This window comes from Vipera ursinii (assembly GCF_947247035.1).
Source record: "Vipera ursinii genome assembly, chromosome: 8".
Lineage (NCBI taxonomy): Eukaryota > Metazoa > Chordata > Lepidosauria > Squamata > Viperidae > Vipera > Vipera ursinii.
In genome coordinates, this window is record NC_139519.1 from 17,819,605 (window position 1) to 17,843,984 (window position 24,380).

General features: G+C 40.9%; 1 protein-coding gene across 1 annotated transcript in view; it reads right to left on the minus strand.

Moving 5' to 3' along the window:
- Window positions 1-639: 639 nt before the first annotated feature.
- Window positions 640-24,380, minus strand: part of KIRREL3 (kirre like nephrin family adhesion molecule 3) — a gene marked incomplete at its 3' end in the record, with an annotated part of 588,432 nt that continues 564,691 nt past the window's right edge. Inside the window, exons 16-17 of the mRNA XM_083368619.1 lie at window positions 7,045-7,131; window positions 640-1,083 (exon numbers count right to left, since the gene is read on the minus strand). Coding sequence (XP_083224745.1) covers window positions 640-1,083; window positions 7,045-7,131 — 531 coding nt within the window. The remainder of the gene's footprint in view (window positions 1,084-7,044; window positions 7,132-24,380) is intronic.

The window sequence follows — 24,380 nt, forward strand, 5'->3', positions numbered from 1 at the left end:
TGGTAGGTGATCGATGGTCATAACTACCTACAGATCTCCAAGGAGAGCATCTTGTTTGGTGGGGAAAGCAAGGATGCTTAGCCTCCCCTTTTTTCAGCCATGGATTGCTGTTACTCTTGCACAGGTGGGTTTAGAAGCCTGTCCTCCCTAAAAGGAGGGGCCGAGGGATTTGTTTTCACCCTACAAGTTATCCCAAATAAGTTAATCTGTCCTTCCCTTTTCTTTGTTCCCATCCTGCTTCCAAGCCTGGGTTTGCTTACAGGAAGGAAATGGGCATTGTGCTTAAGGTTAAGTTTGGGTTCAGCTGTGGTGAGTCCTTCCCCCTTGTGGAAGGGAGTCTAGGAAAGAAGGCATAGGTCTCTTTGAAGAGTTCTGTCTGCAACACAAGGCTTGGTCTAGCTCCCCCCACCTTGCCTTATTAGCCTTTACTCTAGAGAAGGGGAGAGGTGCTTTGTGGAGCTAAAGGTCACTAGAACACACATAAACTGGTCAAACAGCCTCCATCCCCCCAGGATTGGCTGACTTCAGCAGGGCCAGGATTCAGCTCAGGGGGGTCTCTTGTCCCGGTCGCTCGGCAGTCTATCCTATCCTCCTTCCCCCCCTCCCCATCGTGTCCATCGCCACTGTTGTCCTGTCCTTTCACACATGGGTCTGCATCCTCCTTTGCAGAGGCCGACTAGGGTCTGAGTTCTGAGAAGAGGACTGTGAATGATGAGAAGATGAGGCTGAAGCTTTGCTGGCCTTGTCAAACTGTACGTAGCCGTCCTGCTTGCCGCTGCTGCTGACGCTGCTGTCGCACTGTGTGTCCAGGAAGGAGCTGCTGTCACTCATGGAACCTCGTTGGAATTCCCTTTCACACAGCTCGATGGAGCTGCTCCCCATGCCCAAGATGAAGCGCTGGCTGTAGTCGTAGAGACGGTTCTGCCCACTCAGGGTGGTGTAGATGTTGGTGAAGGACATGCCAGTTGGCACACGCTGCTTGTTGGCTGGCCTCATCTCTGGCTGGCAACCTGAGAGAGAGATGGTGGGCGTGGAATGGTGGTCCTTGAAGGTGTTCACGCTGTAATAGCCATTCGTGGGATCCTGGAAAGAAGAAGGGAAAAAAAAGTTTTATTTCTTGGATTCTGGCATTGCAATAGATGCCAGGTTGTGCAAGAGGAAGGCTTAATTGTTCATTGTTCAGACAAAATTTTTTGGCAAAATTTTCTCCTACAGAGAAAGAGGGGGGAAATGTTGTAAATTTTAATTAGCTGTTCCTTGCACAGATTCAGCTATCATCTATCTATGTATCATCTGTCTATCATCTATCATATTTCTATCATTTCTTTCATCTTTCTGTTTGTCATCTATCATCTTGCTGTCTATCATCTCCCTTTCATCTGTCTATCATCTTTCTAACTATCATCTCCTTTTTCATCTTTCTATCATCTTTCTATTATCTATCTCCTATCTGTCTGTCTATCTATCTATCTATCTACCTACCTATCTATCTATCTATCTATCTATCTATCTATCTATCTATCTATCTATCTATCTATCTATCTATCATCTGGCTCAGTGGGTTAGGACGCTGAGCTTGTCGATCAGAAGGTTGGCAGTTTGGCAGGTCGAATCCCGACTGCCGCGTAACAGAGTGAGTGCCTGTTACGCGTCCCAGCTTCTGCCAACCTAGCAGTTCGAAAACACGTAAAAAATGCAAGTAGAAAAATAGGGACCACTACGGTGGGAAGGTAACAGCGTTCCGTGAGCCTTTGGCGTCTAGTCATGCCGGCCACATGACCATGGAGACGTCCTCGGACAAGCGCTGGCTCTTCGGCTTTGAAACAGAGATAAGCATCGGCCCCTAGAGTCAGAAACGACTAGCACGCATGTGCGGGGGAACCTTTACCTTTACCTTTATCTATCTCTGTCTACTGTCTATCTCATCTCTCTCCTATCATCTAATATCATCTATATCCACCTCTATCTTCTGTCATCTCTCATCTATGATTATTTTTCCATTAAGAATGAGCAGTGTATGTTCTGTAGAGAAGGCAACTGTATTCCATCTTGTGTGGACTGAAATTAGGAATTTTATAGATACAGAATTTAAGTTTTGAAATGGAAGATAGACTTCCCTCCCTAAGAGATGCCATTCTCTGGCCTAGTCACTTCTGATCAATCTTAGAAATGCCACTACGGTTTTATTCTCACTGACAGAAAGGAACACTGTGCATTCCTGCAACATTTCACCTGTGCCTGTGGGCAGCCGTTCCACAGGGCGCCCGGTAAGTGAAATAAGAATCTGCAAAGATATTTATTATCAGTAATTTGAAATGAGAAGTTGTGATAAATGGATCAGGCCAAAAATATATGATAGCATAATTGATTTTCAGTGGAAATGGATCGTTATTGGTTCAACATTTCTAGCCTACGTATTGGTATAATTTATAGCTATTTTCATATAGTAGAAATTCTGCTTCTCTGTGATTATATGTTCAATTCTCCCTGTGTATTATGGGGTCTGGGATGCCTTTCATGAGAATAAATAAATGCACAGGTCTTGGAGAGCTTGCTTTTTTCATGGTAAAACACTCCAATTTTTGTTTTGAATCACTGTGTGAAATTCACCTATGCGGTTTTGCATTTAGCAATATAATCCCACGTTAATACACAGTTATACTTATGCTTTCATACCTCTATATTTGAGAAACAATGTAAGTATGAAACATGCACATCAAACATTTAGAAACACATCAAACACGCCTCTTAATGTGTGCTTATCTATGCTGAATAGAAGTTACGGATCCCCCTGAAAGATACATGGGAAGCAATGGGGTCATAGAGGTAAATTGCAATGGGGCCTTTTTCATTTCTTCCTTTGTAATTGCAAATAATTGAATTTCTATTTTGTGAATACTTGAAATGTCTACACGTATTAAATGGAGATTCTCAGGTTTTTAAATCTACTTTTGCCAATTTTTTTTTAAAAAAAGAATCATCTCTAAATGCAAATAAACATAATTGACGGAGACACTTTTAAGAGAGATTGGTGAACGCTTAATGTGGAAGCTTAGTGACCTCCAGATGCACTTAAAAACTGTAGTGATTCACTTAGCAACTGTGGCAAAAGGGTTGTAAAATGGGGCAAAACTCATTTAACAGCTGCCTTGCTTAGCGATGTAAATTTTGGGCTCAGTTATTATTATTATTATTATTGTTATTATTATTATTATTATTATTATTATTATTATTATTATTATTATTATTATTATTATTATTATTATTATTAATTTAATTTGTACACCGCCCTTCTCCCGAAGGACTCAGGGCAGTGAACAGGGCAATACATAATAAAAACAAGATACAAAAATTAAAAATTATTAAAAGGTAATTAAACAGCAATGCCCATAATAAATTAGTACAGATTAAAAGTTAAGACCAATTTATAAAACCCAACTCCATCCCATCAGGCCAGGCCGGCTTGTTCAAAAAGGTGGGTTTTGAGATCGCGCCGGAAGGAGCGGAGATCAGGTGCCATCCAGAGCTCGACCGGAAGATGGTTCCATAAATCCGGCACGCCCACAGAGAATGCCCTCCCCCTGGGGGCCACCCAGGGGGTTTGTGGTTGTAAGTTGACAACCACCTGCAAATAGATAACAAAATTGTCTGCCCCATAATTCTCCCAAGCCTGCCATTCTAATATTCTCTCTCAAATATTCTTCCCTTTCATTGGACAGAGCTTTAGCCCAGTTGGAAATCTGGCAAAGAAAACTGCAGTTTCCCCCACAACGATGAAGTCAATGCTCCTATTACCATGGAAACTATTCAGATAAAAATGTTGGCACATCCTATTAATTGATCAATTAATCCCACCATCTCTCTTTTCCTTCCATCTTTCTCTAGAAAGGAACGGGAGGCAAATGTTGCTCCTTTGTGGGTGGGGGAAAAAAATATAAAGCTGCAGGGATTGACTTGGGATTTGTTTCAAGGCAGAAGAACGTAAGATGGCAAAGAGTTTGCTTGAAGATAAAGGCCTTCAGGTTTCAAAGGAGAGAGAGCCAGCTTTTCGAAGCTCCACTTCTTCCTGTGCATGCCTGGAAAAAACTGTGTAGAAAGCTTCATTTAAGAAGTGGGGCGGGGAGGAACTTGAAGACGTTACCATCCAAAGAGATTTGGGATTTTGTGATCGCATAAAGGAAGCTGGCCAAAAGGGAAAGCAGATTTTTAACAGAAAGACAGGGCTGGTTTACTTGAGATAAAATATATTCCCTGGCATTTTTAATCACTAGAACATCCAGCTTTGCAAAGTTATGGAGATATACTGTTGCATTGTAGTAAAATGCAGGCTTTCTATCCAGAATTACACTTCCCAAATTACATTTCCAGCATCCCAAAATTGAACTGATTTAGATCTGAAATCCGGGGAATCTACTGCTTTTCCACTGTGTCCTTTTCTAATGTTCTGCCTCCAGAGGTGGATGATCACTCTAATAATTGTCACTTCTCATGGATAATTATCCTATTGAATGGGAATCATGGGAATTGCTTGCTGGATATTACAGCAGAAAGAAGAAAACTTCAGTAAACAATATTGAAGTGGGTAGACCAAGACAATGAATCAATTCAAGGCTGTTGCTTTTCTCCCCACTCTTTGAACAGGAGATGGCATGGAATCCAAATGGGAGCATCGCCCAGGACTGGTGCAGCATCTTTAAGTTCTTAACCTATACAGCAAGGGTCTCCAAACTTGGCAATCTTAAGGCTTGTGGACTTCAACTCCCAGAATTCCTCAGCCAGCTATGCTGGGAATTGAAGTCCACAAGTCTTAAAGTGGCCAGGTTTAGAGACCTCTGCTATAGTATAATGATGCTGAAGTGCCAAAGTGAGAGTGAGTAAGGAGTAACAACTGACAGAATATTTGTAGCTCAGGATTTAACTGTGTGGTTCCTTGATGCTCTCTGAGCTTGGTGCACTGCTTACCACTCTCAATGTTACCTAGATGGGTAATGAAACATCTGCAAGGAAATGGCCAGCTCAGAGAACACCAAGGACCCTACAATAACAAAGGAGTATAGAAAGCAAGGGAGACTTAAGTTGTTTTTGATTCTGGAGGAAAGACTAGACTAGACTAGACTAGACTAGAATAGACTAGAATAGAATAGAATAGAATAGAATAGAATAGAATAGAATAGAATAGAATAGAATAGAATAGGAGCTGGAAGGGCTTTGGAGGTCTTCTATTCCAGCCCCCTGCTCAAGCAAGAGAACCTATACCATCTCAGACAGATGATTGTCTAGTCTCTTCTTAAAAATCTCCAGTGATGGAGCGCCCATGATTTCTGGAGGCAAGCTGTTCTACTGCTTGATTGTCCTCACTATCAGGAAGTTTCTCCTTAATTCCAAGTTGCTTCTGTCTTTGAGCAGTTTCCAACCATTGTTTTTCATCCTTCCCTCTGGTGCTCTGGTGAACAACCTGGTCCCCTCTGTCTTGGGGCAGCCCCTTAGATACTGGAATAATAATAATAATAGCATACATTGTGCTGCTAAATAAATACATCAAAGCTCTGGTGCTCAACAATACTGTTACTTACAGTACAAATGGATGGCTCTACTAAATTGTGCCACTTGTATGCATATTCATGCATCTCCCTTTAAAACAATACATTGCAGAGATGCAGAAATGGCAACTTTTTTCAAAGAAGGAAATAGTTGCAGCCTTGCAAGTATTATGACTATGAAATGTTGTTTCATAGGGAGAGCTGTTTCTTCTCTCTTCCTGTGAAGAAGAGTTGAAGTAGACTCTCCTGAGGTCTCAGATCCAGCTAAATGGTTATGGGCAGGACTGACTGCTTCAACTTTCTTGGAACTTGCACTCCTTGTACCCATCCTACAGGTATCGCTCAGCTTCCAAACCCATGATTTTAGCAACACAGGCAGGGTTCTTGGGAATGAAAACCTTCTCATGTGTCAGAAATTTCTCCTTGGTTGACCTTACTCCAAAAGAGGTAACAAATGTAAAGATTAGTTTGGGTGGAGTCTTCCTCTGTGAAAATCTTGAGTGTAAGAAATGCTGGACTTGCACATCTGTAAAGTAAAGGTAAAGGTTCCCCCGCACATGCGTGCTAGTCGTTTCCGACTCTAGGGGCCGGTGCTCATCTCCGTTTCAAAGCCGAAGAGCCAGCGCTTGTCCGAGGATGTCTCTGTGGTCATGTGGCTGGCATGACTAGATGCCAAAGGCGCATGGAACGCTGTTACCTTCCCACCATAGTGGTCCCTATTTTTCTACTTGCATTTTTACGTGCTTTTGAACTGCTAGGTTGGCAGAAGCTGGGACGAGTAACAGGCGCTCACTCTGTTACACGGCACTCAGGATTTGACACGCCAAACTGCTGACCTTCTGATCGACAAGCTCAGCGTCCTAACCCACTGAGCCACCTTGTCCCTGAAACCTAGCCAATTACGCTCTATATCTGCTGTTCAAATGGGTCAATGCTGCCTTTGTTATTTATGACCCCTAAACTGGATCCAGAGTACCCCTCTTGATTTTCCTCTGTTTTAAGTTTCCCTGGTTGTATTCCTGACTAGGTTAATTGCTTATGCTCTCATTGAACAAAACAGCAACCTATTCAACCTGTGTCGCTGAGCTTTAGGACCAATTTAGTATCTTGTTACAAAACCAAATGAGAATGCTATTGAGGATACTGCTTAAGCTGATCTGCAAGAAGTTCAGAGAAGGTGAAATTGTTCCCATCCATAATTCTGAAAGTCCTTGACTTTGGTTTACATCAATCTCTCTTGATTTTGTTGACTTTGCTGAATTTCATGACTAAAGGTTACACCTGTGTAAATCATTTCTTTCTTTCTTTTTTAATTTTTCAGGCAGTGGAATTGATTACAATGATGCTGTGTTGCTTAAATCTAATTTCTCTGGCTTAGCTTGTTTTACACAGCAATAAAATCCCCTCCTTATTCCCTGGCAGATTCAGATAATCCCTGGGAAAAATCAATCCCCACTTTGGTCATCTGCATAGCTAAAGCTGAATGCTGTCATCTTGAAATTACCTTCAAATTCTGGAATTCTTTTTCTTCCTCCTTCAGCACCTCCAGTTGTTTAAGGACTGAATCTTGCTGGAACTCACTTCTGTCCATCTATGGTTAAAGGGAAGCAGATGCTGAGTCAAAGGAACCAAGCGCTAACAAATCTCAACCCCAAACTTAGCAAATTGGATTCGAGCACCGGAACGAACCAAAATCCCCGTGTTCCCTTTCAGCCTATTATCAATAGTTATAGTATACATTGTGTACTATCACTATTATCAAAGTCTGATCTCACCATGCGAGTTCCACCTGTAGACCTTCTTCTAGCATCTCCATTTAAATGTCTATGAAGATTCTCAGACATCCAGGTCCTGGTTGCCCCAAAGGTGCTTTTTCAAAAGGCTGCTGGACTTCTCTTTGTTTCCCCTTGAAGACATTTCATTTCTCATCCAAGAAGCTTCTTCAGTTCTGACCAATCCTTCCATTCTCCACCATTCAGTCAGCTTCTTGGATGAGAAGTGAAATGTCTCTCAAAAGTCCAGTTGCCTTTTGAAAAGGCACTTTTGGGTCCTCCGTTTAATGATTTATGCACAAGGGATACTGAGGCAATGACATCACCAAGAGCTTTTTGCAGTCCTCCTACTGGCCATTGAAGTCTACTGAATATGTCTCAACACACGGAAAACTGGCATGTTGCTTCTCTAATGCACATTTATCTCTTTTGGTGCTGAGTGTCCTGAGATAGACCTGCTGTCAGGATTTTTATTTATTTTTAAATCCCATTTATATCCCGCCCTTCTCCGAAGACTCAGGGCGGCTTACAATCTAAGCACAAACCAATGTGCTTAGCAATAGCCTTCATTCTATGTATATGCCTGCTTATTAGGGCTTTCACCCCCCTCCCCCAAGCGGCATTATTACAAAGTCAGCTTAATTGCCCCCAACAATCTGGGTCCTCATTTTACCTACCTGGTGGGATGCGAACCTGCACTAATTGCAGGCAGCCGGTGTTACATTAGCCCACTGCTCCACCAAGGCTCTTCCTAGGCAAGTTTAAAAACTTAAACTTGCCTAGGAAGGGTGGAGTGGCTCTGGGGTGGGGGTTGGGGGTGGGGGTAAGAAGCTATTAAATGTATTGGCCATCTGTTTCCATCACAACTCTAGGTGGTATACTACATGAAACAAGTCAAAGAATGAATACAAATAACAGTGCAAAAAAGCAAATATCTAGGCAGGGGAAAACACACAAATTCTAATACCCCACCCCACAAGAGGTTTACATCTTGTGTAGACCAACGCCTGTGGGAAAACCCTAGTTTTAAAGTGTTGTTTTTTTAAAAAAAAAGCGGGGAGAAAAAAAAGAGCAAATGAATCTCCAGGGCTATGCTATTCCACATGGCCTTAGTGTTCACTGGAAGAAGAAGAAGAAGAAGAGGCATCTGAAATGTTTTGCATTCAACTATTAGGAGAATCTGTCCTTCTCTTGGCTTGTTTGTTTTTCCCATTATCATGTTTTAAAGGCTGCTTTCACTTTAATTCAATAGATGGATCTGTAAACAGCAGCCTATTCTCCCAGCCTCATTAGTTTTTCTGCAAAGGATGCTTCTGATTGGGGGCAAAGTCTATGTTAATTAGAATATGGCTTTAATTACCCTTCTTTCAGGAAGGTGGGCCTGGATGAGACTTGAATACTTATTGGGCAATTTCTCTGTTGCCTTTTATCTTCCCTAGATATCGATCGCTGTAGCCTTCACGTTTCCTCTTTTGCCATTGCAAGACTGAAGCTTCTAATGGAATTACTGTTTCGGAATGCCCCGGCTAATCGAAAATCTAAATCTATAATACAGCACTGATTGTTGCCTGGCTTCTAACGTGTCTTTCTTTTAAAGCCTTGGCAAAAGAAGGTGGAAATGCTTCCCTAAAGCAGTTTCTGTAGATGTGCTAGAAAGCTTTTGGTGCAGCTATTTGATGCCATAAATTAAGGTGTCTCAGGTTTATCTGGCTGAGAAAGAAACAGCAGCCAGTGGTAATATCTGTTGATGGAGCAGACTAAATATGGGTATCATAAAGTGTTAAATCCAGGCTGGGTAGAGATGGAAAAAAATCTACACCACATTGTTTTTTCAGGGGTGTCAGCTTGTGCCAATCCTCAATAGTTCTATTTTTTAAAAAATATTTTAAAATATTTTATTAATATTAATTTTAGAATTTTGACAAATTCTTCAAAATAATCAATTTTTTTAAAAAAAAATCAAAATAATTTTAGAACTGCTTTGGGACACACAAGGGTACATAATACCCTTTTGCCCCATTAAAGCAGCTGCTTCTTTTTCAATTTTTTTCACACCAGCTCTGAAAGCTGTGATGTACACTCCAAGCAAAATACTTGTGTCCATAAATGTGTTTAATCAACCAGGAGGAACTTTTCAAGCAACCACACAAGTCTGGGCCAAGCAGGACTGTTTTTAACAATTAAAAAAAAGTTTTATATACTTGTGGGTGTTTTGAAACACCTCTTTTGAAGAATTTGCAAGACCTATTATTTCTGTAGGTTTACTGATAGGGAGATGATGTTGGCAAAAATAGTGGGATTCTGTATCTCAAGGACTGGGCTTGGCTGCATTACTTTTCTTAGTCCTAAAAAGAAGAAAATAGTTTGGTGAAATGGTTGGGGCACCAGGCTAGAAACCAGGAATTTGGGAGTTCTAGTTCAACCTTGGGCACAAAGCCAATCTCTCTCTCAGCCATAGGAAGAAAGCAATGGTAACCCACTGCTGAAAAATGAGACAGGATAGATAGATAGATGATAGATAGATAGATAGATAGATAGATAGATAGATAGACAGACAGACAGACAGACAGACAGACAGACAGACAGACAGACAGACAGACAGATAATATAGATAGACAGGCAGACAGACAGACAGACAGAGACAGACTGAGACATGATAGATAGATGATAGAGACAGAGACAAACATGATAGAGGGAGAGACAGACAGATAGACAGAGGCAGACAGACAGACATGATAGATAGATAGATAGATAGATAGATAGATAGATAGATAGATAGATAGATAGATAGATAGATAGATAGATATAGAGGCAGAGACAGACAGACATGGGAGAGAGAGAGAGAGAGAGAGAGAGAGAGAGAGACCGACCGACAGATTAGATAGATAGATAGAGAGACAGACTGACAGACTAGATGATAGATAGATAGATAGATAGATAGATAGATAGATGATAGATAGATAGATAGATAGATAGATAGATAGATAGATAGATAGATAGATAACAAAATGAATGGGTAGGTTGAGATAGGCCCCAAATCACTTACACCCCTGAAACTTGCTAAAAAAAACATTTGGAATGACTAGAGCATCTAAACACACAGAACCACAGTTAAATAAACAAACGGTTTTCATCCATGACCATGTTTTCACGGTACTTTCTGCTTTACAGAAGATGTACATTGATGCAGTTCTCAGCTGCAATCAGCAGATGGCACTGTTGCCCTCTTAATTTGCTTTCTCTCTCTTGAGCCTCTGTCCCTTAGAGCAGAGTTAGATCCAGAAAAGCACAGTTGTTCACAAAGCAGAAACCCCATGAGTTAATTTATAATTCTAGAATTAAGCCATTCATTAGTGTGACCTTTAATAAGGTTTACACTGAGGCTTAGCTCAATACCATCTCACTTCATCAACGAACAGTGGGAAATTCATTTATTTCCCCCCCCCTCTCTCCGTATAACATCTTCTGTCTTCATCGACGGCCCGGTTTTGCCCCTTGAATTCCTGCTGTAAATAGGCAGTGTGGGAAGGTTGATTTCCTTCTGTGTTTGCTTGTTTTTAGAAAGTCTGCAGGGTGTACAGGCTTCAGCTGCCTGAAGTTCCTGATGATCCTGGGAAGCTCTGCATTGCATTGCAGTTGAAAGGGGAAAAATGTAGGATCATACAATTTCTACAGAGCAGTGTTTTGACTGAGGGGGGAGGGGAAGGGAGAAATCTGCTGGTGATTGACTCAAAGTGACCCAGCTGGCTTTTATGCGTGAGGCAGGACTAGAACTCACAATCTTCTGGTGATTGGCCCAAAGTCAGCCAGCTGACTTTCATGCCCAAGGAGGGTCTAGAGCAGAGGTTCCCAACCTTTTTGGCACCAGGGACCGGTTCCGTGGAGAGAAGTTATTCCGTGGACTGGAGGGGCCGTGGTTTCATATACTGCCTGCATCCCATGGATGGGGCTTTGCTTGTTTGTGAAGGCCAATTGCTGGCATGCCGTGGCCTTGTACCGGTCCACATACTGGGGATTGCAGCTGTGTGCTGCAGCTGCCAAAAAAGCCAACACAGGGTATTAACAGAGGGATAGAATCAAAATCATGTGAAGTATTAATACTACTTTGTAATGCTTTGGTAAGGCCATACTTGGAATACTGCACCCAGTTTTGGTCACCATAGTGTAAAAAAGATGTTGAGACTCTAGAGAGAGTACAGAGAAGAGCAACAAAGATGATCAGGGGACTGGAGGCTAAAACATATAAGGAACGGTTGCTGGAATTGGGTATGTCTAGTGTCTAATGAAGAAAAGGATGAGGGATGACATGATAGAAGTCTCCCAATATCTCAGGGGCTGCCCCAAAGAAGAGGGAGTCAAGCTATTCTCCAAAGCACCTGAAGGCAGGAGAAGAAGCAATGGATGGAAACTAACCAAGGAGAGAAGCAACCTAGAACTAAGGAGAAACTTCCTGACAGTTAGAACAATTAATTGGTGGAACAACCTGCCTCCAGAAGCTGTGAATGCTCCAACACTGGAAGTTTTTAAGAAGAGACTGGACAGCTATTCTGTCTGAAATGGTATAGGTTTCCTGCCTGAGCAGGGGGCTGGACTAGATGACCTCCAAGCTCCCTTCCAACTTTATTGTTGTTATTGTTATTTTTATTATTATTATTGTTTGTTTGCTGTTGTTGCTGCTGCTGCTATTATTATTATTATTATTATTATTATTATTATTATTATTATTATTATTATTATTATTATTATTATTATTATTATTCTCTCAGTCTCCCAGTTTCTAGCCTGGTGCCTCACCCACTAGAACAAACCAGTTCTCCAAAATTAGATGCAAGTAGGATGTTTTCACCCAGACTTTGTTTCCAGGTTTGCCCATGAAAATGGACATGTGCAACATCAGAGCATACACTCGTATATTGATTTATCCTTTCTAAACATTTCTCCCTGGCCCTCCTGATTTTCCTGGCTAAGAGAAGAGCGCCGTTGACTTCTCCTGCTATTGTTTATCAGCAGTTGCTAGACAGATGCTCCCTCTGATCCCAGAGATGACATATAATCAAGAGCTACTTCCAAACGTTGAATGTTTGATGGATCTTGTAGGGGTTTTCCGCCCCCTCAACTGTTTTCTGTTTAGCAAGAAGAAGGGAATGGAAACAGGGCCCAAAGACAAATACTGTTTTCCACAATTCGTTGCTGAGGAAAGCATTGATTTTTCTCTTTAGGCCTTGCAGAAATTTAATGAACTACATAAAACGGAGAGTTTGATCAACTACATCCTTACATAAAACAGAAGAATCATCACAGGGAAAAACCTTTGAGCGATTCCGAGCTTTGGTCATACAACACGGGTTTTTCAACTGGAAAAGGGGGCCAAGACATGAAGTTTCTGAGGCAGCAAAGAGACAAGAAGATGCTGATTCAGTTCTGAAGAAGAACAGGAGCAGAACACGAAATGCGGGGATTTATTTATTCCAAATGCTGATCTGCTGCCTGAATCTCTAAGCACCTTGGAGCAAAATCGCAGATTGCATTCAAATACCAGAATCCATATGTGAACTTTAAAAAATTTTGAAGAAAAAAAATTACTGTATTTATCGGCGTATAACACGCACCGGCGTATAACACGCACCTCATTGGACTAACCGTGAATTATTCTGTACATGCATTGCTGCAAAATAATCACAGATATCCCATTGTATTTCCAATAGAGATGCTTGTTTATATCCATTTCCAGAAGGTTTAAGTCTATGAATGTGTTCAGTAGCATTTCCTGGGCAGACCAGCCTTCTCCAAAATGTGGACTCCAGTATGACAAAAATTGTTCCAAGGTGATTTCAAGAACTGGCATGTAAGATTCATAAATAATGGGAGGCCAGTAATGCCAAAAGCAGAGAAAAAAACCCAGAGTCAATTTACTTTAACTATACAAGAATATTAGAGAGAGTGTTTGTAAGGTCATTGACAAAAGCAGCAAAGGATGAAATTAATTACAGCTCTAAAATCAATGTGGTCTTGAATGGTGGATTTATTTAAAAATCATTGACAGAATAAAAGAAAGACAAACAAGAGCTTAAAAGGGGCAAAACACATATTTGGTGTTTGTGATGTGTTGCGTGAATGAATACACATATACAAGCATGCTTCACTTTGGGTTATCAAGTATAGCTTCACAGCAACAAGAGTTGAAAATGTGCATAGAAGTTAAAATAAGACAATCAAGGTTTTTTAGAAGCTGGAATTTGTGCCTGAATGTCTGTGCAGAATTGTAAAATATACATCAGGCATTAAACAATAACATAATACTAGAGTTTGAAGGGACCTTGGAGGTCTTCTAGTCCAACCCCCTGCTCATTTCATACCGTACCATTTCAGACAAATGGTTGTCCAATCTCTTCTTAAAAACCTCCAGTGTTGGAGCACACTGAAGGCAAACCATTACACTGATAATTGTTCTAACTGTCAGGAAATTTCCCCTTACTTCTAGGTTGGGTCTCTCCTTGATTAGATGCCATCCGTTGCTTCAGATAGGTTGACACACACACACCCTTCTTTGTGGCAGCCCCTTAGATTTTGGAATGCTGCTATCATATCACCCCATAGTCCTGTTCCTCCTCATATACTCAACTGGGTCAATAGGGGGAAACTTAGTATGTCATGTAAATACTGTAGAATAATCTAGATATCAACTGGGAATAGTTTGAATCTGAGGCAACCTCAACCATTTCAGCTTCCACCAGTTCACCACGTTCAGCATGCTAGCTCTTTGTTTCCAGAACTGAAAGCGAATTTTGGAATAGTGCTCTGAAAATGGAGTTCTGGGTGGGTGAGAGGGAAGGAAAAATTGAAGAAGAGGTAGGGGTGGATTCAAATTTCTCCAGTGTTGCTGATTTCAAAAGGGGCCATAGAAGTTTATTTTCACTTAGTTTTGATTCACCTCTCCTCCCTCCTCAAAACAGCCAGTCTGCAACAGCTCCCATGATTCTTTGCAAAGGCTGGGAGAACAGTAAAAATGGCCACCGCTCAAAAGACCAGGTCACTTGGAATCATCTTCTTTATTTATTTTATTTTATTTTAATTCCATTTATATCCCGCCCTTCTCCGAAGACTCAGGGCGGCTTACAAGCTTAGCAGTAGCCTTCATTCTATGTATATGCCTGCTTATTAGGGCTTTCACACACACCCCAAGCGGCATTATTACAAAGTCAGCTTAATTGCCCCCAACAATCTGGGTCCTCATTTTACCTACCTCGGAAGGATGGAAGGCTGAGTCAACCTTGAGCCTGGTGGGACTCGAACCTGCACTAATTGCAGGCAGCTGGTGTTACTTAAGGAGGCATTAGCCCACTGCTCCACCAAGGCATACTTCTTGAATGCTCGAGAAAGATAATTGCACGCCCACATGTTGCCTTCCAAGTAAATATGGCTTTACACATTCCGAGAAGCCAAATCTCTATCCCAGGGCTTTCAAACGTAGAAAATAAGATGTACAGTTTTCACCTGACTGGAAGGAGATTACCCCTTTCTCAAGCTGAGTTTGTTCCTGTCATTTCCGTTTCAGGAGACTCGCTAAAGACAGACTTGGCTGAGTTCACACAACCAGGTCAAGTCGCAAGAGTCAGCCACTGTGTTTCCCTAAGCAGGCTATGTTTGATTAGCATGTCCTTGGAGTTTGTTTTTGAGGAGTTTTGAAGTTACTTGGTGTGTTGTACAACTCACCCCACCTAGTTCGTTTACTGTTCAGTGTATTTTGTGAACCCAGAAAACAGGTGACAAGGGTTCAAGCCGTCCAGAGTTACTGTGTTAGTGAGATGGGTGGTATAGAAAACAAAAACAAACAAACAAGATTGTGTGAAAGGACTGGAAGACCTCCAAGGTCCCTTCCAACTCTGCTATGCTATTATTTTGTCATTCTGTTATGAACGCTTCTTTTGCATGGTCTGCTCTTCCAAAATCTTCTCTAAGTACCTTTCTGTGCAATGATAAGGAAGTTTAATGCCTTGTAAATAAAAAAAAATATATCAATAAAATAAGGATGAGGAAGACAGAGGAAATATGACCTATGTCAGAACTGGGCAACCTATAGAGCAAAAGCGAACCTCTAGGTGAACTATTGAACTATTAATTAAGTAGAGCCACAGAGAATTATGCCGGTTGCAAAACTGTGAAGAGGAACAAGCATGTATTTTTTCCCCTCCAAAGAGAAAGAGAAATCCTGGTGGTGTTTATCCAATAGGACCTCAGAAGTGGAAAACAGTTAGTGAAGTTTTCTAAGGGAGAAACAAAACATTCGCAATGGGTAGCCCACCATGTTGGGAAGCAGAAAATTGCATGGCACAAACCTAATTGCTCTTCTGATGGAATTGCAAAATTAGTGGCTCGAGGAGGTGGAGTTGTTTTAATGCCTTTAGATTTCAGGTTTGATGGCACCCTGCAAAATCTGGGTAGGTATAATTTGGACTGGCTTGGAAGTGTGCCCAGGTGCATGGCCTGAGTAGCATTTGACAGATGAGAGGAAAGAGCAGTGATGTTGGAAAATGATATCTAGTGGATGCTATGACCGCTTATATTTTGTCTCCTTCTATTTAACATCTGCATAGATGATTGCAATGTAGGAGACCTTTGCACGTTAATCATATTCTCAACTGATATTAAACACCAAAATGGTATAAACACCAGAGAGGATAGAGTGGTAATTCAAAGGGACAGGAAGATGTTAGAAATTGGATCAGAAAGTCTGCCATATCACAAGACTTGATGGAAAATAGTCGGGAAGAATCAAGGGGAAGTATTTTGAGATTCATCCTTTCCAAGACAGAAAACAAAGAATGTGAAGAAAAGTGATGTTGGCAGAAATGGGTACATTGACTGATCTCAGCAGTGCTTTGTTTGTGTTACTTTTTTTATTTCATTGGACAACTGCACCGTTGTTCTTCTTGGAACATAGTGAAATTTGCTGAGCAAATGCTATATATTAAGAAGAGAAGGGACATTCTGTAATCTTAGCCTGGCATTCAATGCTTGGTTTAGATTTAAGACCTTCTGCAGGCAATCAGTTCAGCTTCCTGGCAAGAGCAGCTTGTTACTCTGTTTCAATCTTTTGTATGGGTAAGACAAGAAAGAGAAGGTGAGAAACAAACAAACAAACAAAAAAGAGGGAGGAAAGAAGGAAGGAAGGAAGAAAGAAAGAAAGAAAGAAAGAAAGAAAGAAAGAAAGAAAGAAAGAAAGAAAGAAATAGAGAGGGAGGGAGGGAGGGAGAGAGAGAAAGAAAGAAAGAAAGAAAGAAAGAAAGAAAGAAAGAAAGAAAAAGAAAGAAAGAGAAAGAAAGAAAGAAAGAAAGAAAGAAAGAAAGAAAGAAAGAGAAAGAAAGAAAGAAAGAAAGAAAGAAAGAAAGAAAGAAATAGAGAGGGAGGGAGGGAGAGAGAGAGAGAAAGAAAGAAAGAAAGAAAGAAAGAAAGAGAAAGAAAGAAAGAAAGAAAGAAAGAAAGAAATAGAGAGGGAGGGAGGGAGAGAGAGAGAGAAAGAAAGAAAGAAAGAAAGAAAGAAAGAAAGAAAGAAAGAAAGAAAGAAAGAAAGAAAGAAAGAAAGAAAGAAATAGAGAGGGAGGGAGGGAGAGAGAGAGAGAAAGAAAGAAAGAAAGAAAGAAAGAAAGAAGAGAGAAAGAAAGAAAGAAAGAAAGAAAGAAAGAAAGAAAGAAAGAAAGAAAGAAATAGAGAGGGAGGGAGGGAGAGAGAGAGAGAAAGAAAGAAAGAAAGAAAGAAAGAGAAAGAAAGAAAGAAAGAAAGAAAGAGAAAGAAAGAAAGAAAAAGAAAGAAAGAAAGAAAGAAAGAAAGAAAGAAAGAAAGAAAGAAAGAAAGAAGGAACTTGATGGCTTCAGCAACATCCTCTTCAACCTACAAGAGATAATTCCCAAAAGAATATGGGCTTGTATCCCAATTCTTCTATTCTTGCTATATCTCCACAGAGCCCTAAATGGAGCAATCTCCTGGTAGAACAATTGCTACCATGTTTTCTGTTTCATTAGTATTCTCCTTCCAAAGGCTCAGAATGGCTGATGCACCGTCCCAATTTAATTCTCACATCCTCTCTGCAGCGTGCACTAGACTGAGAAGCACCAAGCGGTCCCTAAGTCTTCCCAGGAAATTTCTTTCCTGAGCAGGGAATTGGGCGAGAGTTGCGCTGCAGTCTGCACTTTCTGATTCCCTCAAGTATGGAAACTCTGGTCCTGTTCCTCTGAACACCGGTAGGTGAATTCTAAAAGGCCAGGAAAGCAGAAGCTCATTATACAAAGCCCAAATTTAGTTGCGCCGTTCTAGACATGTTCCGCTGAACACGCAAATATTAAATGATGCAGCGGCATTTTTCAACTTGCGAAAGGATTCTAAGCATTGATGGCAAAAGTTATATAAGGTCCTTAAAAACTGAATGCATGGGACGTTTAGAAAACAACAAGATTTCATATGGGAATGTCAAGAGTTTTTTTTTTAAATTTTAATTCCATTTATATCCCGCCCTTCTCCGAAGACTCAGGGCGGCTTACAAGCTTAGCAGTAGCCTTCATTCTATGTATATGCCTGCTTATTAGGGCTTTCACACACACCCCAAGCGGCATTATTACAAAGTCAGCTTAATTGCCCCCAACAATCTGGGTCCTCATTTTACCTACCTGGGAAGGATGGAAGGATGAGTCAACCTTGAGCCTGGTGGGATGTGAACCTGCACTAATTGCAGGCAGCTGGTGTTACTTAAGGAGGCATTAGCCCACTGCTCCACCAAGACCCACCAGAGTTGGGTCTATTTATTTATATCTCTGTCTCTGTCTCTATTTCTACCTCTCACCTGTTTGTTTGTTTGTCTGTCTGTCTGTCTCTGTCTGTCTGTGTTCTGTTACTCTCTATGTCTGTTAGCATTACAAAACTGGTACATGGGAATTGTATGTTTGAGAAACATCCTATCATAGCATAAAGAAGGTAATACTTCTTATGGGGAGACTTTTTTGACCATATTTTGTATTTGAAGTTCAGGAAGAAAGAGCCACACTACCTGTCAAAATGAATGAGGGTTTTTTTGGAACAGGAATTGTTTGCATGCTTATCCTAACAACAACATATTCCCTAGGAAACATCTCATTGAGTAGAAGCCAAAAATGACTCACGTTGAAAAGATGCAGTATTCCCAGACATCAAAAGCTTTTTTTACTCTTTAAATGGATAAGCACCACAATGATTAACTCCTTGAATGCAATAGGGCTTACTGCTGGGAAAAATTATTCTGGGTTGCGTTGCAAAGCTTCATTTTTTTAAAAAAAAAACTACAGTGAAAATTTGAATGCTTTGAAAGGTAATGAGACACTGCTTATGTAAACAAAAAGAGTTGACTCTGAGATCAAGGAAGTTAAAAAATAGGTTTGTTATAATAATAGATGAGTGTTAGAAACACTTTATCAGAAGAATGGGATTTCATGATAGGAACTAATATAGAACAAAGAGGTAGAGAGAGAAAATAGTGCATTTAACTTTACAGTAAATAGCTGCAGATATTGTCAAGAACGAAACTTGAAAGTTACCAAAGGTTTTAGGTGCTCAAACTTGGAACCTCATTCAAGTTAAGTTTGACTATGCTGGGCCTCAAGGGAGAGTGATCAGAGAGCTCTGTAAGTATCTCTTGAGTAGATGCAAGGTGGTAAAAGAAGAGAGATAGAATGATAAAAACATGGGCATGATATCAAATGCCAAAATGAACTTAAATTGTTTACATTATTAAGAGAGACAGAGAGATTTTAATGATCCTCTGATCTATTACAGTTACTCCCTGACTTGCAAAAGTTCATTTAGTGACTGTTTGAAGTTACAACGGCACTGAAAAAAAGTGACCTATAACTTACAACTGCTGCAGCATCCCCACAGACATGTGATCAAAATTTGGACACTTGGCAACTGATTCATATTTATGATATTTGCAGTGTCCCAGGTCACCTTTAGCTACCATCTGACAAGCAAGGTCAATGGGAAAGCCAGATTCATTTAACAACTGTGTTACTAACAACATCTACAGTGATTCACTTAACAACTGCAGCAAGAAAGGTCATAAAATGGGGCAAAACTCAGTGAACAACTTGTCTCATTTAGCAATGGAAATTTTGAGCTCAATTGTGGACTATCTCTGTTGGTAAGAGTTTATCTCAGGGATCTTCAAACTTGGCCCTTTTATGACTTGTGGACTTCAACTCCCAGAATTCCTCAGCCAACGTGTCTGGCTGAGGAATTCTGGGAGTTGAAATCCACAAGTCATAAAAGGGCCAGGTTTGAAGACCCCCTGGTTTATCTGATCCTGAAACAAACTGAATTTCAGTACCTTGGAGAGCTCCAGCTGCACAGACTGAAACTCTTAATACACCATTGTCCCCCCCTCCAAAATGTGAGATTTAAAAGAGAAAAGGGCAAGATAGTCACTTCCCTAACCTAAAATCTTTCCCACAGCCCCATGTATCACTGGCAAAACACAGTGGAGGAGAAATTGCATGACTCTGCAGGAAGAATCAATTCCAGGAAGACGTCTGTGGAGAGTCTATGGGGGAAAAAAAATGAACACCTGTCTTGGAAGTAGGGATGCATTATTAAACAACAAAGGGAGGAGTTTCAGAAAAAGATTACTTAGAAAAATCAGAATGCCTTGGTTTTGTTCAGTACAAGAAGAAATAGAGAGAAAGTTTGATTGGTTTTCAAGCTGGATTTATGACTTGTGGACTTCAAGTTAAATCTTGTGGACTTCAAGTTAAATTTATGACTTGTGGACTTCAAGTTAAATCTGCAAATCTGTTTCTTGGCCTTTTCTACCTCAAGTGGCACACACAAGTTTTCAACATCAGGTTTCATTCTGCATCAGAGTCCTGATTGTACTTCTCGGCTGGTAGTATAATAATTATTGACTCAGCTGTCTATGGATTCCTCTTTTCTATGTTGGCTTTGTCTAGGGCAGTGGTTCTCAATTTTGGTAACTTTAAGATGTCTGGACTTCAACTTCAAGAATTCTACCCCAAATTGTTTCTGAACGAGAACACTAACCTCACAGCAGAGTCAGCAGTTAGTATACAGTATATGCATAAAGCGGAAGAAGCTATAAGCAGCAGACAAGGATCAGATTTGAAAACAAAGTCTAAATCTAACCCAAGAGTCAAAGTATACACAGTAACATCATTAAAAAAACAAAACAAAACCATTGGCCTGATTAGGAGGTAATTATATCAAGATGTTTATTATTGGGACTTATATGCCGCCCTATCTCCCGAAGGACTCAGATGTTGCTTCCGCATTGGTCTATTAAAACTGAAAACTTAGAAGGTCAGAGATATGCTGGCACTTTGTTCATACTCCAACTGTTAATTATGGAGAAATTCAGAATAAGGATGATTGCAAACAAGCTTTACTCCTAAGAAACCACCTTCTCCTGATAGGACCTATTCTTCAGACATGCACAATGACTTTGGGCTGCACCCACAAAATAGCTTGGTGGTAATTCACCCAGTCTTTATCTGAGAATCTCAACGTCAGAGGACGAAGGTGGATTCTAAGACTTTTGAGACTCCCATTTTTTTTAGGCAAGTGGTGTGTGAGAACACAGCACATCCTGGGGTGGTAGCTTCAACCTATTGCATGGTAGCCTTTTGAGTCTCCTTTAGTCGTTCATGGATGGTGCGATCTATGGACCTCTGCTTGAATATATGTGCCTGGTTGGAAATGATTCTCACAGAAAAAAGGATAAAGGAATGAAAGAAGGCTGTGTATTGGCTCCAGTAGGAAGCATTTGGATTAGTGGGACCTGGTGTAAAAAATCACCTCCTCTTTCAAAACCTGGACCAAGGAAGTCTTAGTACTAACAATGAATAAGGAAGGGAAAATAATTCTGTATGGCTTCTACATCCAACTGTGAGCATTCTTGGCCACGGATATTTCAAATATTCATTATTTTACTACACAATGCCTCCTGCTATATAGTAGGCAACATTCATTTGTAAAGCTGTGGTGGTGGTGGTGGGGAATGCACAGAAGAGTGGCACAGAAGGTCTTCCCTATTTCCATTTGCTCAGAGATTTGTTCTGCAAAAGCCTGTATTCCTTCCACACAGGCACACCCCACCACACACACACACACACACACACAGCAACTTGCCAGCTGAACGTAACAATGATTTGCTGGCATGATGGAGAAGCTCATTTTTAAACATCTGAAGTGGCCAACTTTTGACAGGTGGCTGATGTGGAAATTTGACCGAAGTCCAAGAAGGAAGAATCAACATGGAGTTAGACCAAGGAGACAGGAGAACAGTTGGCTTCTGCCGCATCTCCAGATTCCTTTGCTCTTTGCACAGCAGGCTGGTTGACTTCCACCCTGCTCTCAGGGCTGTTTGTAGGCCTGCCAATGATTCATCGTAGCTCGTATGTTAATGAAGTCAGATCCAAATCTGTCAGCTCATTGACAAATTTCTTCCTAATAATTCTTATTAGGATGTAATTTGAATGTGCCCAGGCTGGACCTGTTATTGCTCGGAGGTAGGATCATATGCCTAGTGTTGCGAGCAATGAGAAGGAAAGATACAGGGTTTTTTTAATCATGAGAAGGGAAGTCTTCATTAGTTTCTCCTGCCTGGAGCAAGGATTGCAAAGAGAGAGAGAGAGAGAGAGAGAGAGAGAGAGAGAGAGAGAGAGAGAGAGAGAGAGAGAGAGAGAGAGGGAGGGAGGGAGGGAGGGAGGGAGGGAGGGAGGGAGGGAGAGAGAGAGAGAGAGAGAGAGAGAGAGAGCACTAAGCGGGAATGAACTACTTATTTTGCTAAGCACGCTAGAAAGTACAGACTGGGACCCCTCTGGGATGTTAGACAAACTATTGTCAGGTCAGCTTATTTTCCAAAGCACCAGAAGGCAAGCCAGGAAACAATGGATGGAAACTAATCAAGAGAGAAGCAACCTGGGATTAAGGAGAAACTTCCTGACAGTGAGAACAATTAAGCACTGGAACAGCATGCCTTCAGAAGTTGGAGTGGAGGTTTTTAAGAAGAGATTGGACAGCCACTTACCTGAAATAGTATAGGATCTCCTGCTTGAGCAGGGGGTTGGACTAGAAGACCTCCAAGCTCCCTTTCAACTCTGTTCTGATGCGATTCGAAGATATTGCCCCTGGCTTTTTCCCAATGACATTCTCTATAGCTTGAGATGCTCATTTTATTCCCAAGCAAAAGGGAATGTTCCTGGCTAGCATCACATGGAACGAAAAGGGCTTTGGGAAGCTGATGGATCTTTGTGTGTGCGATTTTGAGATGCTGCTGTCTTGATGTAACTGGAGAAAACTGATTTAAGATGGAACAATGTGTATATTGTTGTAAACCACCCAGACTCACTTAGATAAGATGGACGGTCTAGAAATTTAACAAATAAACAGACAATCTTTGGGATAACTGGATATTTTGGAAGAGGAAGGAGGAAAAGGAAGAGCCATAACTCCATCAGCCTTGATAAATAGGAGAATGGAAACTATTATCAGATCAGACCGTGGCTTCATTTTTCTTTGAGTTGTCCATTCTGGTAGTAGTTACAACAGGTGAAGGAGATGAAGACTGGACTGAGAACCTTCTACGTGCAAAACATGTGCTCCCTCCTCGCATTATGGGAGAGTCATAAATTAAAAAAAAACCTATTTAAATTTAAATGTGTAGTTCAGCTCAGATTGAAAGGTAGTAAATTGGGAATGTATTGCACAAGAATGAATAAAGGAGTATAGAGAACACTACAGTAATAAAATAAGCTATTTTATGAAAATTTAACTTGGCCAAGTAAGCTTGGCATCGGTATCCATTTGGATTTTAACTTTGAGAAGCCGGCACAAAATCCAACTGTGTGATTCTTCTTCTTACTGAGAGTTTCAAAAAACAAAAGAAAGGACAATTTAGGATTTGGTGGTCCAATGGAGAGAGAATGCTAAACAATGGAGAGTTCCTCATTCTCCTCATGGCAGATTAGCTATTTGATCTACTCAGCAGTCTGGGGACTGAGTAGCAAACTCCTTGAATGAGTCAACTCTCCCCATGACCCAGTCTAGGTTTACCAATTTTTATAATAGCACAGGGCCTTTGGGGCCAAAGGGTTGAAATTAGCTATGGAAAAGCAAGCTGGGAGCTTCATTTTAAAGAGTAAGGGTCATAAGGAAAATGTGATTTTAATTAAAGCAGAGTAATATTCGTATTCTCCAGTTGTGCATTAAGTATTTTCCCTCTCTGGATGCTCTAAAAATTACAGTTTGGTACTGGAACACTTTTTGGAAGTGGAAACTCAAATACTTTGGCCACTAAATGAAAAGAGAAGACTCATTGGTCTGGTGTTGGGAACGATGGAACGATGGAAGGCAAAAGGAGAAAGGGGAAAGCAGAGAATGAGATGGTTAGAGACAGTGTCCTCGATGCAATGAACATGAATTTGAGCAAATTCTGGGAGATAGTGGAGGATGGGAGGGACCTGGCATGTTATGGCCCAAAAGAGTTGGACATGACTTAGTGACTGAACAACAACAAACACTTTTTGGAGGTTTGGGGAGGGCAGATGGGGACGCCATCAATGGCCTCACATGACCTCAGCCTGTGATATTTTGCACTGCAAAGAGGTAGCAAAATTGTTGAACTGTAACTCAAGGTGAATTGTCCATTTCGATCAGCAGCATATTTTGTTTCATATTTTATTTTTACTTCTATGGGAGATAACATTTAGATATAGCCCCAGGCATCCAATCATCCTGAATCATCTCAGAGAGATAATGGGAATTGCATGTAATTGCAGGTCACTCAACTATGCTTGGTTTGACAGTAATGAAGTAACCAACAAGCTTGCCCTGTTGAAAGACTTGGTCTATGTCTTCATATGCATCCCTCTTGCAACTGAACATGCATCTTAGTTGTTGTGTGCTTAAATAGATGATGGAGTGACGGTAATGCACTGCTCAACATCCTTTGGGTCCACTGGTGGTCATGTCAACTTCTCCATCAAGGAGTAGGAAACCTTACTTTTCATCAGAGCCCTCAGGCTATTTGCTG